An 18,390-nucleotide genomic window follows, 5' to 3' on the forward strand; every position below is an offset into this window, starting at 1 on the left:
ACGCCATTGTCACTTTGTTCCTATGCACTCCACTGGGAGTTACTGTAACAGTGGAGCACAGCATGCACAGTTAAATATGGCAAGGCATCTACTCCATACGCCTCAGGCGATGGCAGGTGGCATTCTCCCTGTCTGTGCAGTTCTCAGCCATGCCAGGGTTCTGTCAGCGTCGTATCAAGGTCACCACCTCCTCATCGGTTCTGCACCAGAAAGTGCTGGGGAGCACTGGCGAGGAAGGCGTCATCACACACTCTGTGACTAGCCTTTGCAATACACAGCCACTGACTCTAGCAAGTGGTGCTCAGTCCTTGCTGTTCCGTGGGATTCTACCCACAAGCACAGCGAGTGGGCTTATAGGTTTACTGCCATCTAGAGGATGAGATATCACTTAACAGTATGAGTACTGTTAAGCATGCATTTTCAGCAAGGCCCTCTATTTCTCCAGCTGCCCTCTACCATATCTGTGTGTGTGTTTCCCTCGTGGCGAGTACAAGAGATTGTGCACCACTGCCACAGAACAGACCTAGGACTGCATTTCTGGTTGCACCTTAAGAGGAGTAGACACCAGGAGAGTAGTATCAGGAGTCATCTTCCTCTTTGTGGGGAAGCCCCTGGGGCTCTGTTCCTGGCAGGTTCATTGCTGAACTGAAGCCTTGATTCTTTGAATCAGTGCTTCTCCTTGTAGGCTAAGGCCAGGGGACGGCAGTAGCGGTCATCTAACTGTTTTTGTTGATTACCGTGATGGCCTTTCCCATCCGAGAGTGGCTGCCAATAGCAGGTTTGTCACTTCTGAACTTCAGCAATCAGTGTTTGTGTCTTAACTCTCAACTGGAGTGTTGACAGATTTTTCGTGCTCGGGAAGCCTCCCGATCAGATTTTTCGTGATCGGGAGGCCCCCTATTGTTTACCTGTCCCTTCAGGAAAGGGGGATTCGACTGAGTTCCAGGGCAACTCTTAAGGTTCCACTCTGGATGCCTGGTTGTCCATCCCTGCAAGGGGTGTCCCTCGTTCTCAGTTTACTGGAGAAGGCATGTCACTGCTTCTGACTGGTGGTCGCTTTTGGTTCCTTGTAGGGCGTCCTAAGGCACAGCAGGTCTATTTGCAAGAGAGCCTTTCCAATGTAGCTCCCCAGTGAAGATTAGGTGTTTCTCCCATCCAGGAGTCACCTTTTGATACCTGCTGAGCTCAGTGAGCATTTTTTGTTAAGGACCATTATTGCCAATCATTTTCGCCTGCAGGACCCTACCTCAGTGAGGAGAGTTCTAATCCATCTAATTGGCGAGTATGCCTTTCAACCTATTGCCAATCCATGGCTGAGGGAGTTGGAGGACAAAAGACCCCGCAACAGAGGTGCTGCTCTTTGATTGCAGTGGCTTGCAAGCTATGCTTCCCCCATATTAGGGATAACCATGACTGCGGACAAGGGAATCCTAGTTCAGGCATCAATTGTTCCATTTACTGGACCACGTGCTTCCGTGGTGGAAGTATATGCTATCATGGCTGAGGTATTAATACTTAAGCCAGGTTTGCGGCAATCTGTTCTGAGATCGCCCTTGCCTTTCCCTGGTACCCTTAGAGGTTCCAGGCCAATGAAGTTATCCTGTTTGACAGGGGTTTGGGTTTGCATTTACAGCACCCTGGCTTCCTGTCTCTTAGTGGGGTGTCTCTTGATTTCTTCCCTGTGGAATTCGTTCTCAGTTTCAGCTGTTTCAAGCAGGCTAAGGGCTCTATCTCGATGGGTAAGTTATAAAACTAGTGACTTCTGCTTACCCCGGTCTGCTGCCTTGTGTTCTTTGCTCCTTCCGATCTCCAGTTAGAATTTCGGGGGAGGGGGGAAAGCTAAGGCATTTGTAGTATATCTTAATGTATATATGGAGGGAAAGACACCACTTTTCCCCTATATTTTTGCCAAGTTCTGACCAGTACTGCCTTTAGCTTTTCTCTCTTCGCTAGGTTATCCAAAGTGCCTTCCTGCTTACCTGAATTATCCCATAGACAGGATGGATAGCCCTGCCCTTGACAGTGTGGATGAGTTTTTAGGCTTAACATCTCCCTGCTCGGGGGTTTGGGCTAGCGATCTCCTTCAGGGATTACCTTTCATCACCTGAAACTCTTGATGCTGTCCTGCATGGTCAACTATGCCTGGTGCTTTGGCTCTTAGAGTCTGTCACAGACCCTGCTGCTGTTGCTGATTATTTTTCCAAGCGTTGCTTGTGTTTTCTGCACATTGTCCATTAGACAAACATGGGCATACTTCTGCAGATACATTCTGTCCTCCTTCTGTCAGTGGAGCGCAATTTATTTTATTTAGACATTTTATATACCGTCGTTCCATGTATAGATCAATTTGGTTTACAAATTGACATTCATAATTATAACTCAACATACAAATAATGATTGCTTACATAAAGCAAAGGGTACAGAAAAGAAAGAAAATGGCGCAAGGACCCAACCCCGCAACACTCCTCCAGCTATAAAACAGCCTTACACAAATACAGACTCTCTACCCTCAAACACAAGCGAGACTTCTATGCAAAAAAAATCCATGACTACAAATTCAACCCCAAAGTGCTTTTCTCCTATGTTGCAAGCCTCACCACCTCTATTCCCCCCACTATACCAGACACCGAGGCTGCATCCAAATGTGAAGAACTGGCCAATTACTTCCAAAGTAAAACCTCCAACCTCCTTTCCAGATTTCCTCCCTCCAATCACTGTTCCCCCACCAACCTACCCTCTGTCCCCTCACCCTCTAAACCCACAATGGCCACACTTGACTTTACTTCCTCTAAAGAAATCATAAGTCTCCTTCAAAAACTTAAGCCTGCCTCTCACCCCAACGACACCATCCCTACTTAAAGCTCTAATAGCCATCCCTAACATTATAGCCAGAGCCATAGCAGATATTATCAACTGCTCCCTCGCACATGGGATGGTCCCAGATTCTCTCAAGCACGCAGTTGTCAAACCCCTCCTTAAGAAACCCTCCTTAGACCCAAAAGACCCCTCCAATTTCCGCCCAATCTCCAACCTCCCTTTTATTTCCAAGCTGCTGGAAAAAGTTGTTAATTCTCAACTCATGGATTACCTCGAAAATCATGCTGTCCTCCATGTTTCCCAATTTGGCTTCAGGAAACACTTTAATACCGAATCTGTACTCCTCTCCCTTTCCGACCATCTCCTCAGAGGCCTGGGCCAAGGCCACAGCTACCTCCTTGCCCTCCTCGATATTTCGGTGGCCTTCGATACCATCAGCCATCACCACCTCCTGACACGGCTAGAAAGCATTGGCATCTCAGGACTAGCCCTCGCCTGGTTCAAATCCTATCTCTCAAACAGAAAGTTCTCTGTTAAAATTGGAAACAACCTATCTGCCTCACACCCTTTACAACAAGGAGTCCCGCAAGGCTCATCACTTTCTTCAACTCTTTTCAATGTTTACCTCACCCCTCTCTGCCAGCTCCTCTCCGACCTTAAGCTCAAGTTCTATCTCTACGCTGATGATGTTCAGATCGTTATTCCCATCCACAACTCTATCTCTGAAGCCCTAGAGCACTGGGAAAACTGCCTTGCAGCCATCAACTCCCTCCTCACTAACCTTCACCTTGCTCTCAACGCTAATAAAACTGAACTCCTACTCATCTCCTCGCAACCCCCCTCCCCCTCTCAACGCTAATAAAACTGAACTCCTACTCATCTCCTCGCAACCCCCTCCTCCCCCCCCCCCCCTGTCTAATGACCCCAAACTCAACCTTCTCACAGCACAACCATCCGTTAGGGACCTCTGAGTTCTTCTTGATCATGCTCTAAGCATGAAACCCTACATCCACTCTATTCTCAAAGCAGGTTTCTTCAAACTCAACGTTCTTAAAAAACTCCGACCCCTACTATACACCCAAGATCTCCGCACAGTGATCCAAGCCACCCTCACCTCCAAACTAGATTACTGCAATGCACTCCTCTTAGGGCTCCCCATGTCTACAATAAAACCTCTCCAAATGTTGCAAAATGCTACAGCAAGACTTATCACTAACACACGTAAACATGAACACATTACCCCTATCCTCAAGGATCTACATTGGCTCCCCATCCTCTCCCGCATACACTACAAAACCCTGACCATAGTACACAAGTCTATCCACACCCATAATTCCAACTGGCTTCACCTTCCCTTCAATGCCCCCAAGTCCACTCGAGCTACCAGATCTGCCAGCAATGGGACCCTACATGTACCTTCCCTGAAAACAGCTCATCTTTCCTCCACCCGCGACCGCGCCCTTTCTATTGCTGGTCCGGCTCTCTGGAACTCCCTGCCCGTCCACATGCGCCTTGAACCATGTGTGATCAAATTTAAAAATAAACTAAAAACACTACTGTTCAAGTTTACTCAGAATAGTTCCTTCCATTCACACCATCTCTTACACCACCCCCTGGTGACCTCCCTTTCCTTATATTAAGGAGCTAATTATATTGTAAATTGTTTCTGGTTCTTGTTTTTTAATCTATTTTTCCATACTGCCCTTGGTTAACTCCCCGGCCAGTTCTTCTTCCCTGTTGATATGTATTTTCAAGCCTTTTGTTAGTATGTGAACCGGTATGATGTCCCCACTAATACCGGTATATAAAAGTTTCTAAATAAATAAATAAATAATAAATAAATAAAACTAAGTGGTAGCATTTGATCTTATGCTGTGTGTTGTTTTTAGAATCTTATATTCTCTTATTTGGTTTATTCTTCATGATTCTATTATCTTTTATCCTTCTTGTCTTTATGGCTCAATATCTTCAGATGTTTTTAAGTTAGATCATATGCATTTTTGAATAGCCATATTTTTAGTGGGGACAGTCAATCTTTTATTTTGAGATTTGGTGTTCATTTAGGATTGTAATGTTATAGTGTCACTCTCAAAATAAAAGATTAACTATCCCCACTATACAGAGCACACATCTAATGCAAATAAGAGATTGTGTGATTTCCATGCTTGAGACACTACTTATTTTACCAAATAGAAAGATCTAAATGTGAACTATTCTAGCTATCTCACTTACAAACAGGCTTAATCACACACACACACACACACACACCCTCTCTCTCTCACAGCCAGCCAAAAACATGCTCCATCTCTCTCTTGCACACACACATTGACACACACAAGCACCCTCCCTGTCTCACACTCACACCACACACACATGCAAGCACCCTCCCTGTCTCACATAGGCACCACACGCACACACACACACCAGCCCCCAGCTGAACAGCTTGTCTTTGGCCCCGTTGGTCTGGTCTTGGGCAGCAGCAGCCAGTTGCTCTGGTTTTCGGCCCCGCCGTCTACGGGTAGCATGTGACACACTGGTTGAGAATCGCTGCCTTAGTGAATAGTTCAATCAGTGGTGAGCATTCTTTTTGTATTTATTTATTTATTACTTTTATATGCCGGTCTTCTTGTATAGAATACAAATCAAAACCGGTTTACAGTGAAACAACAACCATGAGAGCGTTACATAGAACCTTAAACACATAATAAACTTTGAATAAATAACATTAAACAGATGGGGCATTGATTGAACCAAGGATGAACAGTTAATAAATGAGATACAAAGGACTTAATAAATGATACCAATGACATAGAGCTAGCCTGAAGAGCTATGTGACATTAATCAAGAAGGTTAATAAATGCATTGATATAACTTAAATACAATATACAATACTTGCTGGGTACCATAAGACAAGCTACGGTGAATTGGTTTGGCTAACTTGATGGTTCTGGAAACGCTGATCTAAATAACCACGTTTTTAGTTGGTTTTTTAAGGAAATTGAGCAGGGGTCTTGTCGGAGGTCTGGTGGGAGAGCGTTCCATTGAGTAGGACCTGCCGTGGATAGGGCTCTATTCCTTAGGGATATTTTTGCTTGGGGGGGTGTATAGAGTGCCTGGGTATGCCTGGGGGACTGTGTTTGAGGAGATTTTAGAATTGCAGTCTCATATAGTGAGTTAATCTTTACCTTGTCAGGTACTAGCTTGAATTTTTATTTATTTTTTTTACTAAATAATCTCCCACATTTTCGTTTGGGTCTTGAAAAGTGATATATATCATAGTTATCATTTGATATTTAGTTTAATAGCACATTATCTTTTGTCTTTCAGCCAGGTTTCAGTTATGCAACAAATGGAGAGATTTAAGTCCTCTAGCAGATCGCTGTTAAGAGGGATTTTTTGTGATAGAGATTGAGCATTCAGTAGGTGCAGAGTAAACATAAAGCAGGAAGAGAATGAGGAAGATTTACTTATAGAGAAGATCAGCTTTGTGTTCTTTGTTTCTTTTTTAGCGCTTTCCTTCTTAGCTCTCCATATATACCCTGTCCAAGTAAAGATTCAGTATTGCATATTTGTTCCATTGTTGAGAGAGTGTGTGCCAGGAGGGGCCAGTATTAAAGGGTAAAATCACCTCTGGCTTGCACTTCCGGTGCGCACAAAGGGGCAAGCTCCTTTGTCACGCTCCTTCGTGCAAGCGCCTTCGGCGTCACCACCACGGTGTTCAGTGGGCGGTGGGCAGGCTGTAGGCGGCCCTCGGCGCCGGCTTCCCTCTCCTGGGAGGGGGGGGGGGAGGTTTCTGCCACCGCTACTGTTGGAATGGCGGCAGGAGGGGGCCAGGTAGGCCTTACCTCATTGCCACCACGGAGCTCTTTTTGGGGGAGTTCTTGAGCCCCAGTTGGTTTTTCGATTGCCTTGTAAGAGCAAAGAAAACTGTGCAGTCTTCGTCCAGGAGTCCTTCTCTTGTTTACATCTCTAGACTTTTTCCTGTATCCAGGAGGTTCTAGACCTACCGTCGTTGTCAGGGTTTACTCACCTGAAACCCTGCTTGTAATGTTTTCTGTGATGCGGAGTACATTTCTTGCTGGCACTCATCACTCCCCTTGGGGTTTTGTGTCTCAGGAAGCTATTGGTATACTCAAATGCATAAAAAGAGGCATCACTAGTTGAAAAAGGTAAGTAATACTATCTCTATATAGGTCTGTGATGTAAACTCACCTTGAAGACTGTTGTGCAGTTCTGGAGATCACATCTAAAAAAAGGACATTGATAAAGCAGAGGCAATTCAAAGGAGAGTCACCAAAAATGGTGCATGACCTGCACTGTAAGCCATACACAGGCTGAAGATGCTAAAGTCATACTCTGTAGAAGAGAAAAAGGAAAGGGGTGACATGATACAAAAGTTCAGTTTTCTGGAATGTTTCAATAGAATGAAAAGCTCAATGTAGTCATATGAAGCTGAAGGTTGTTAAGGATTGTCTGAGAACACTTTCACTGTGGGGATGGTGGACATCTGAAACATACTACAGATGTGGTATAATCTAGAACCATTGCAAAATTCAAGCATGTATGGCAGAGCTTTCCAAACTTTTCATGTTGGTGACACACTTTTTAGACAAACATAATTTCATGGCATAGTAATTGTCTACCAGCAAACCAGAGGTTAAAGGTTAAACGAACAAAACGTATTTCGACAATTTATGTATATTTCCTTAAATATATACATACGTTTTTGTGGATTACATAATGTTATACCCACACTGACCCCCAGGCAGCCCCCATTCATTTTCACACCGCTCCCTCCCCACCCCCCCAGGCATGCACACATTCATTCTCTCACACACACAGAGACCTGCAGGCAGGCACCGATGTATTCTCTCACACACAGCCCCCAGGAAGACACCCATTCGTTCTCATACACAGATACAGCCTCAGGCAGGCACCCATGCATTCACACGCATACACCCCCAGGCAGAGTCCTAGTCATGCACTTGCAGACATTGAAGGCAGACCCCCCCTCTTTCCTTTGCCAGCAACCTCAGAGCCTCTCTCATTCCTCTGCTACTGCTGTCACTGCTGCCATGTGGATATTTGGGGAGGTGGCTGATTGCTGCTATTGGCACTGAAGCCCGTTCTGCTGCCTCCTCTGTACAGGCCCCGCGGTATTAAATATTTGTGGGCTTCCACTTCCTCCATGCCGATCTCGTACATTGCGAGATCAGCATAGAGAAAGTGCTACTCTTGCACAGTCCCAAAGATAACATGCCAATCACTAAAAAGTAATTTTTTTTACCTTTGCTGTCTGATCTTAGTTTTCTAATCTGTTGGTCACAGGCTTTTTTTTCCCCACCTTCTCTTTCTTGGTTTTTTGCCAATTCCTTTTACAGGGTCTTTTTTTTTCTATTTCTTTTATCTTCATCTGTCTTCTTCCCTCAAACACACAATCAGGTTCTCATTCTCACAGCGGCCCTACTACCGGGTTTCCTCCTCTTCTCGGGCCACCGCAATGTGGGATATGCGGCGGCCCATTAACGCTGCTCTTCTTCTGTACATGGCAGATGCTGCTCCTCAATCCTGCCTATGCGGCTCCAGCAATGTTTTTCTTCCGGGGCAGGAAGGAGTGAACGTGACCCTTTTCTTCGGGCCGTGGTGAGGTAAGCGCCACCACGGCTCCGCCGATCTTCCTGCTGTAGTTCCCTGCTTCCGCCGGCCCTGCTGCTATGTCGACCGGGCGACACACCTTCACACTGCAGGCGACACACTAACATGTCACGACACACAGTTTGGAAAGCTCTAATGTATGGGATAAACTCATTAGGACTTTTTTGGGGGAAGGTGGTGGAAGATTATCACAAATTGGAAAGATTTAATATGTTTACACAAATGGGCAAAATAGGCCTTTTCTGCTGTTGACATCTGCTTCTGAATTTTTTTGACTTGGTTAGTGGGAGGCATATTTCTCCTGCTGTCACGTTGCCTCCTGAGGATTTTAGAACATATGTCTTCAATATCTGAAATCCTATGGACGCAGTGACTGATGCTTTCTGCTAACTAAACAGTCTTTTGAGGTAGTCAAACTATGATTTCCTAGCATGTAGACAGAAGGACTCAGGACCAGCAAGTTTATGCTCCCCTGCCAGCAGATGGAGACGGAGCAAGCTGACGGTCAAGTATATTTATTTATTTATTTAGCACTTTTATATACCGATATTCAAGTAACAGAGTTACCAATCACTTCGGTTTACATTTCAACAAAAACCATGACAAGAGAATGTCTTACATTAAACCAGGGTGATCAAACTTGGATACAAAGAACTGGGTTTAACATAGAGTATGTCAAAGGAGACTTGGCCGGTGAGCATAATGCTAGTTGGTGTAATGTTCGGTGACTAGGATTAGGGCACGGGGATTGAGTGCTACTATGGCGGGTTTATTAAAGCGACAGTACCTTTAGAGGTTTGCCAAGGGCAGAGTCTACAAGTAGGCGATTTGATAAGATAGCTGAGTTAAGAGAAGGCTTGGTTGAACAACCAAGTCTTGAGTCTTTTTTTTTTTTTTTAAAGGTGATCGGACATTGTTCAAGCCTGAGGTCTGAGGGGAGCGAGTTCATTGTTTTGGGCCAGCGGTGGAGAGAGCTCTTTTCCTTAATGACGTTTTGATAGGGGGGGGGGGGGCCTGTAGAGTGTCTCTCTATGCTTGTCTCACCACTCTGGATGTGGAGCGAGGCTGAAATGGGATCATGAGATTCAGTGGGGTGATGTTGTGAATGGCTTTGTGGATGATTGATAAGACTTTGAATAAGATTCTGAATTTGATTGGGAGCCAGTGCAGGTTCTTTAGAATGGGTGTTATATGGTCTCTTTTGTTGGTTTTGGTTAGGATCCTTGCTGTAGCGTTTTGTAACATCTGTAAAGGTTTTATAATGTTAGCAGGGAGGCCAAGTAAGAGTGAATTGCAATAATCGATTTTAGAGAAAATGATTGCTTGTAAAACTGTTCGGAAATCTTGGAAGTGGAGGAGGGGTCTCAACCGTTTTAAGTATACATAGCCCTGCAGTGGCCCCAGCCTGCCAGTATTCTCTGTCTCCAGCAGATGGTGGATGTGCATCTCCCTATGGGGAATGCTTCGAGTTTTTTGGAAAGAGAAATTTGAAATCTAAATTAAGGAAAAGAAAGCCCTGCTCTCCTGCGGTGATACCTAAAGGTCCCTCCCCCAGTTGAGAATTCCTGGGGTGATTTCCATGGTCCCTCAGAGATGTGCCTTGGCCCGGTATCTGCTTTTGCTGGCGTGGACGTAGCTGCTTGAACGGTGAAAGGCAGTAGGTGCAGAAAGCCAAGCGCAGCGGTGATGGCAATTGCCCTCTCCCCCAACAGCCAGAGACAGTTTCTGTGCTCAGCCAGGTAAGGCTGAGCTCGGTAAGTTTAAAAAAAAATAGATATATACAGAGTCTTGGCAGGTAGCTTTACTGTACGGGGTTTTCTTCTCCCACCCGGTCTCTGAGCTCAGTGCACCGTTCCGACGTTTGTCTTGCTCCGTGGGAGATTGGGAATGTGAACAGCCTCTGTAGACTAGGCCCCACTCTGAGGCTTTTTGCTGCGCACAGTTTGGTAGGCCGCAACGACTTTTTGCGCAGTTTCAGAGGCTGCCCTCTACTGGTTTGTCAGTCTGGCTTATGCGTCTCACTGTGTGCCCAGGTTTTGGGCACACAGTAACACCTTGAATTTTGCGTGCCCACAACAAGTGCCTCCTAGTGGCCGCACACTTCTGTCAGCGCTCAAGTGGCACTGTGCACTTGAGGTTTTTTATGCGCTCTAATTTTGGACGCCTGAGTGAATGTCTAGGTGTGCACACATAAGTTATTGGATGCATAATTTTGGGCACCTGGTTGAGTTTATAAATAAAAAAAAAAAAAGGCACAAGGCAGCTAGGCACACGCCTCCAGCCACCACTCAGCGCATTGTCGGACATGATAGCACATGTGTCTTAGAAGCCTAAGCACCTTTTCTTTGCACTGCCTGTTCTTTTCGGGCATCTCCTTCCTGGAACGCCCACTACTTTGTGCCAGCGCTGCTTGGAGGCTGAGTGCCTTGTCTTCCTCTGTTTTTGGCTAAGCCTGGTTCTTCCCAGCCGGATATGGTCTAGTTGAAGACGTCTCAGGTGGGGTGCCTGACCTTTGTCCTCCCCTAACTGTTCCTCAGCAGGGGAAGGTGGCTCAGTAAGTAGTTCTCAGATGCCTCTTGGTCTGCATGCTTCTACCTTTTTTCAACACCGCAGTGCCCCTTGTGCAGCAGTGGGTCCTCTGGATGGAGCTCAGGCTGGCTCGGATGATTTATTTATTTATTTATTTATTTAACAGTTTTCTATACCGACCCTCATAGTAGATAACCATATCGGATCGGTTTACATTTTAACAAGGGTAAACTGAGGTGACAATTTGGTAACAATAGATAAACAAAGGAGAAAAGGAATAAGTCAAAGTTACAATCAACAAAGGAATGGAAGAACTTGGAAGCTTAAAACAAGCTGGAAGGAAGATAAAGGCAGGTAGAATAAATATAACGATACGAATAGTTTAACGAGTTAGAGCTTATTCTTTAACCTGGAAAGCCAATGTCCATGATGGCGCCAGTCCTGCCTATTGAGGATGGAGAACCACTCCCCCCCCCCCCCCCCCCCCCCCGGATTGGCGCCATATAGAACTATATGATGGTTCTTTCATAGAGATGAACTGCCCGCTCTGTTTTTTCCCAGACCTTGACGATGCTTGGAGTTCCTGGGGTAGATTCCGTTTCCGAGCCAAGGAGATCCCTGTGATAGAAGCTATTCTAGAATTGAGAGCAGTGCCCCAGAGGATATTTCCAAAGGGATTGGATTTTGGAAGGCCTGTACCCTCTGGATTCGGTGGTGAGAGAGTGATTCTGTTTTCCAAAGGTAGATACACTTGGGTGTGCAGTCTCCAAGCAGACTACTATTCCCGTGAAAGGGGGAAAGGCCTTGAAGGATGCTCATGTTAGCAAGATTGAGACTATCCTTGAGCAGCCGTTTGAAGCTGTGGCAGTGACCTTGCATCGCTTCCTGTTCCTTGGTGGCTTGCTCTTGTTTGCTTCTCTCCCAGGAGGTTGCTGTCTCTGGAGTAAATCCTAGCTCTGTTATGGTACCAGCTGCTGCCTTTTTTGGCTGATGTGGATTGTCTTGGTCCACACCTTATCCAGAGGGGTGATTTTGATTGTGAGGGCCAGATGCTGTGACCTCCAAGGCTAATCTCACCAAATTGCTTTTTCATGGCTCGCTTTTATTTGACAACAAGTTGGAGAACTTGGCCAGTAAGTGGAACAAATCTCCAGTTCCTCATTTGCCAGACGATAAGAGACAGGTGCAGCACCTCTTTATCATGAGAAGTCGTGCTGCAGGATCCAGGCATTTGTGAAAGACTAGGTGCAGGCTCCTGTACCCTCCCATTGAAGGTTCGCTGACCCACCTTCAGGAGCCTGAGATAGAGGATGTCTCTCTCTTTTATTGGGAGGTGGGGGAGTTTGAGATCATATCAGACCGATGAGTCGTGGAGATGATATGAGAAGGATATGTGCTGGAAGTTTTTAGTATTCCTCAGGACGTGTTCATGGTGTTCCCTTGTACTCCCCGCAGAAGAAGCAGGTAGTGGAGTTCATGCTTCAAAGGCTCCTCAGGTTGAGGGCTGTGGTTTTGCTGCCCACGGCTCAAAGTATGGGGCGCTATTCCATTTATTTTGTTGTGCCCAAGAAGGGGAGGACTCCTTTCATCCCACCTTGGATCTCAAGAGGGTTAACCGTCATTTGAAGGTGACTCATTTTTGCACGGAAACCTTACACTCTGAGATGATGGCGATCCAGTTGGGGAAATTTCTGACCTCCCTGGATCTGTCGGAGGTTTACCTTCATATTCCCATCTGATTGGAGTACCAATGCTTTCTACGCTTTTCCGTGTTGGGGCGCCATTATCAGTTTCGGGCACTGCCTTTTGGTCTAGCCATCGCTCCCAGTACATTTTCCAAGATTATGGTGGTGGTAACGGTGGCCTTGCGAAGAGAAGGGATGCTGATGCACCCGTATTTGGACGACTGGCTGATTTGAGCCAAGACTCAGGAAGAGAGCAGCCTGGTGACACACAAGGTGATCTCCTTATTGCAGCAGCTTGGTTGGGTGGTCAACCTGACCAAGAGCAATCTTCCGCCATCCCAGTCATTGAAGTGTCTGGGGTTCCAATTCGACATGGGGCAGGACAAAGTATTCCAACCGGACGTTAGGATTCAGAAATTGATGTCTCAGGTGTGTCAGTTGGTGAACACCATGCGTCCAGTGGTGTGGACCTACGTACAGGTACTCTGCTTGATGGCGGCAACCCTAGAAGTGGTGCCATTGGTGAGGGTGTATGTGTTCTCTTCAGTGCTCTCCGCTGTCTCGTTGGAGCCCACATCTCAGGACTATGCTATCTATCTCCACTTTCTGATGGAAATCTTCTCCCGCCTCCAAGAGTGGTTGCAGGAGGATCATCTGAGGAAGGGAGTTCCCTTGTCTCCAACACAATAGTTATGACAGATGCGAGTCTCCACGGTTGAAGAGGCTCGCTGTCTGGAGTGGATGGCCCAAAGGCGTTGGAGTGCCAATGATGTTCCAGTGGCCTACATCAATTTCCAGGGAGGAATCAAGAGCCCCAGACAGTGTCACAGGCATTGGGCCAACTTATGGTATGGGTGGAAGGTCATCTGCAGATGATCTCTGCCGCTCACATTGCAGGAAAAGACAACATGGGCGCGGACTTTCTAAGCAGGGAGAGTCTGGACCCAGGAGAGTAGGTGTTGTCAGCCGAGGCATTTCAGCTGATTGTGGATCACTGGCACCTTACCATCCTAGATCTGACGACTTCTCGCAAAAGTTCCTAGATTCTGCAGTTGCAGGAGAGATCAGTGGTTCCTGGGAATAGATACTCTTTTACAGGTCTGGTTGGAAGACAGCTTGCCTTTATGCCTTTCCTCCATAGCCCTTGTTGGGCAGGATAATTAGAAAGATTGAAGGCCACAAGGGATTGGTACTCCTGGTGTTGCTGGTCTGGCCAGGCGTCCATGGTATGCGGATTTGCGAAGACTCCTGGTGGTGACCCCCTTTCGCCTTCCACCGCACATGGATCTGTTACATCAGGAGACAAGTTCTTCACAAGGATCCGACTCTCTTCTGTCTTACGGTTGGCCCTTGAGAGGGCTCACCTGTTGAAGTGTGGTTATTTCTCTGTGGTGATTGCCACCTTTCTCCGCGCTCGCAAGTTCTCCACCTCCTTGGCTTATGTGCGGGTTTGGAGAGTTCTTGAGGCCTGGTGTGAGGAGTGTGGTGTTCTTCATTTTGGACTTTTTGCAAGATGGGTTGAATAAAGGTTTGGCCCTTAATTCCTTGAAGGTGCAGTTTGCAGCTCTTAGGGGCCAGGTGCATGGTGGTTCATTGTCATCTCACCCTGATTTGATTCATTTTTTGAAGGGAGTGAAGCTTCTTAGGCCCCTCTTAAGGGTACTGGTTCCCTTTATGGAGTCTTAACTCGGTGCTTGATTTTTGGCAGGCCTTGTGTTCCAACTGCTGCGTAGCCTTTCCTGTAGATGTTGACCTTGAAGACTGTGTTCCTGGTGGCTATACATTCAGCATGTTGAATTGCTGAGTTGCAGGCCTTGTTTTGCCGGGAGCCATTCCTTCGGGTGATTCCGGGGGTGTTAAAGCTGCATACTGTTTCATCCTTCTTGCCGAAAGTAGTCTTGGACTTTCATTTGAATCAGTCCATCTCCTTGCCATCCCTGGATAAGGTCAGGGTTGTGGAGGAGTATCGCCTCTTGCTCTCCTTGGATGCCAAGAGACTTGTGCAGTATCTGGAGGTTTCTGAACCTTTTTGAAAGACTGATCGCCTGTTTGTTCTCCACATATCGTGAATAAGCAGATTGCTCTAACTTCACGGACTACCATAGCTCATTGGATTACGGAGGTAGTCACGGCTGTGTATGTGGATGCTGAAAAGCTGTTGCCTAATCAGATTAAGGTTCAGGCAGTGTCATGGGAGGAGGTTAGGTTGTTCTCTCCCGGTGACATTTGCCGAGCTGTTACGTGATCTTCCCTACACACTTTTTCCAGGTTCTGTTGTCTGGATATGCAGGCCCAGGAGGACACAGCCTTTGCACATGCGATATTGACTAGATCATGGGCAAGCCTCTCACCCTGTTCGGGAATAGCCTTGGTACATCCCACTGTTCCTGGTCCATCTATCTACACGCTAGGAAATGAAAAATTACTTACCTGATAATTTCATATACCTTAGTGTAGACAGATGGACTCAGCTTCCCGCCTTTGGCTGCCGCATGAGTGTGTCAATAGTCCTCCTGTGGGGATACGGATCCCAAGGGCTTACTGGGGTACCTTGAATCTTACTTGAGTTCAGTGTTTCTTGTTGGTTAAGTACAGTTATGGTTGCATGTTTTTAACCATGTTTTAATCAAGTTTTTTGCTAGCCTGTCCACAGTTGCTTTTGAAGAGAATACTGGCAGGCTGGGATCACTGGAGAGCTAAATATACTGTGACATCAGCTTGCTCAGTCTCCATCTTCTGGCAGGGGAGCATAAACCCACTGGTCCTGAATCCATCTGTCTACACTAAGAAATACAAAATTATCAGGTAAGTAATTTCTCCATTATCAAGAGCAATCTCTGGTTTTCAGGACATCTGCAAGTATTCATGATTCTTTTTACATACAATGGCTGTTTTGTATAGTTCATTATATATTTTGATTATCCCCAGAAGCAAGCCAATTTGTGGCCTTCAAGGATTGGTTTTTGCTACCTTGCTCTAAAAAAAAAAATAAATTTTTTTTTGTTCTACAGATGTTCCATCCATATCCCAGAGTGCCATTCCCTCCAATGCCAAATAGGTATCCTACTCCAGCTGAAGCAAGCAAGTAAGTTTTTTAAAATCCATATGAGACATTTGATGGTAAATAAGTCAGCTGCCCACAGAAATAGCAGAAAGCGGGAGCTGAGCACTTTTAAGGCCCCATGTTTTTGAGGTTCTCCTGTTTTTGATGGCATGTACTGGTAGATTTGTATATAGTCCAGTGGTTGGAGAGAACCTGATGGAGAAGCAAGAGTTAGCTGTAGATTATTATGGAGCAGTTTGCTATAAGATGTTTACAGAAAATCTTCCATTATATCCGGGGCTAGTTCAACAAAGTGCCTGTGTACTGAAACAAATGTGCTTGCTGCCAGAGTCAAGAGTTAGTGTGAAAAATAGACTGAAGCTTTCCCTGCACTTTTTTTGTCATTTTAATGTTTTAATTGCCCTTTAAAATTACATTTTTAATTGTTCTAAGTAAATACATTTTCCAAAAATTGGTATTTTTAAGAATAATTCAGTCCTAAAACACATAGTTGGGATCTTGTGTATAATCATACCAGTGGTACTATGCCATCTTACTGCAATTCATGAAACTATGTGCAACAGTGAAATTTGATCAGTTTGTTTTCCTTAAGCTGCAAAAATCAAGATTAACAAAGTAATTGATACCATTTTGTTGGACCAACTTAATACTTTTGTGCCCGTGTTTTGAATTATGCTCCCTTCATCAGGTCTGTAGAGAATGACCTATAATACTTTGTCCTGCAGTTTATCAGAACAGAATATCCCTCCCCTTAATCATATATATTTCATGCATCTGAAAGCATGGTGATCTACCTTGTTATAGTGCTTTCCACTTTTTGCTTCTGTCTAGAATGCCCAGGGGTAGGCACGCTCCACAGCCACAGTCTTGGGCGACAGAAGGTGTGGAACGCCCTTCCATCATTAGTGCAAGTGAACTGAAGGAGCTTGATAACCTGGACACGGAGGCTGATGAAGGCTGGGCTGGTAAGCAGATCACAGCTTAGTCACCTTCAAGCAAAATGCATCTTGTTGATAACTCATCTCAGTCTTGTTGCTTTAGTTCTTAAACTTGATACCGCTTTGGTAGAAAGATGTTATTTTCACACAAGAATTTTGACTTATAGATAATTAGCTTGGACAACATGATTGCCTCACAGGAAGGATACTGCCAAGCTAAGATCCATATGTTATCTGAGGACAAGCAGAATAATCAGCAATACAAGTAGCTGGTGTCATCCAACAGTAACTATGTGGAACGTTTCCTGAAGAGCTTTGGAAAAACATAGGCTCGAATTTGTACATTGAGAGCCAGAAAAAATACAACAGATTGAAGCCTGAATTTACCCCTTACATAGAAATCTAAGTGAGCTGACTATGGGGGAAAAAAAAAAGGCCCTTAAATCTAATAGTTTGTATCCGGGGTAATTTTAAAAGGAACATTTCTCCAAGAGAAGTAACTTGTGGACACACATTTTCCCCCCCTGCCCAGATAGTCTCACAAATATCAGGAATTGCACATTTCTCTTTGGACAAGCAGTATTCCTGACACAAGGGTGACATCATCGGATGGAGCCTAGCACGGAAATGCATTCCTACCAGCAGATGGAGATGGAGTAAACTGATGTCATAGCATATACACCCCTGCAGTATTATCTGTCTCCAGCAGATGGTGGATATGCTTCTCCCCACTGGGGATTGCTTCATTTTAAAATAAAGGAGAATTAAGGATAAAATTGGTCCAGCTCACCTGTGGTGATACCAAATGGTCCCTCCCCCAGTTGAGAATTCCTGAGGTGATTTCCGTGGTCCCTCAGATGTGTTCCTTGACAGGTGGCTGGTTTTGCCAGCTGGAATTAGCTGCTTGAGCAACTGAAAGACAGCAGGTGCAGGAAGCCGAGCGTGGCGGTGATGGCACATGCTCTCTCCCCCCGCAGCCGGAGACTGTCTCTGTGCTCAGCCAGGAACGGCTGAGCTCTGGTTTTTAAAAAAAATATATTTATATATACAGAGACTTACCAGGAGGGAGAGAGGTTCTGGAAGCCAAATTTAGGATTTTAGTTAGGAAGCTGAAATCCAGAACCTCCAGGGTGGCATTCTCTGAAATGTTCCCTGTTCCACGTGCAGGTCCCCAGAGGCAAGCAGAGCTCCAGAGTTTCAATGCGTGGATGAGACGATGGTACAGGGAAGAGGGATTCAGTTTTGTAAGAAACTGGGGATACTTTTGGGGAAAGGGAAGACTTTTCCGAAAGGATGGGCTCCACCTTAACCAGAGTTGGAAACAAGCTGCTGGCACTAACTTTCAAAAAGGAGATAGAGCAGCTTTTAAACTAGAACAAGGGGGAAAGCTGACAGTCACTCAGCAGTGCATTGTTCGGAGGAATGTATACTTGAAGGATACTAATGAAACAGGAGAGTTAGGGCATCCCAAAGAGAGGTTCCATTAAAAGCAAACAGTCTATGTGCCTATATATAAAAAATCACTGAAGCGAATGATTTCCGAATTATCCCTAACTGAAAAGCAGGCTGTTAATACAAACAGCACAATTTGAAATGACTGTATGCCAATGCCAGAAGTCTAAGAAGTAAGATGGGAGAGTTAGAGCGTATAGCAGCAAATGATGAGATTGACATAATTGGCATCACAGAGACTTGGTGGACG

The 18,390-nt window shown here is 45.5% G+C and overlaps 1 protein-coding gene across 8 annotated transcripts in view; it reads left to right on the plus strand.

Moving 5' to 3' along the window:
* The window catches only part of PRRC2C (proline rich coiled-coil 2C), a 419,385-nt gene that overhangs the window by 137,997 nt on the left and 262,998 nt on the right, over nucleotides 1-18,390 (plus strand). For all 8 annotated transcript variants that reach the window (XM_029618671.1, XM_029618666.1, XM_029618669.1 and 5 more), the window contains 2 exons: nucleotides 15,698-15,771; nucleotides 16,582-16,715. In XM_029618671.1, coding sequence (XP_029474531.1) covers nucleotides 15,698-15,771; nucleotides 16,582-16,715 — 208 coding nt within the window. The remainder of the gene's footprint in view (nucleotides 1-15,697; nucleotides 15,772-16,581; nucleotides 16,716-18,390) is intronic.

The sequence above is a fragment of the Rhinatrema bivittatum genome, chromosome 10, assembly GCF_901001135.1.
Source record: "Rhinatrema bivittatum chromosome 10, aRhiBiv1.1, whole genome shotgun sequence".
Lineage (NCBI taxonomy): Eukaryota > Metazoa > Chordata > Amphibia > Gymnophiona > Rhinatrematidae > Rhinatrema > Rhinatrema bivittatum.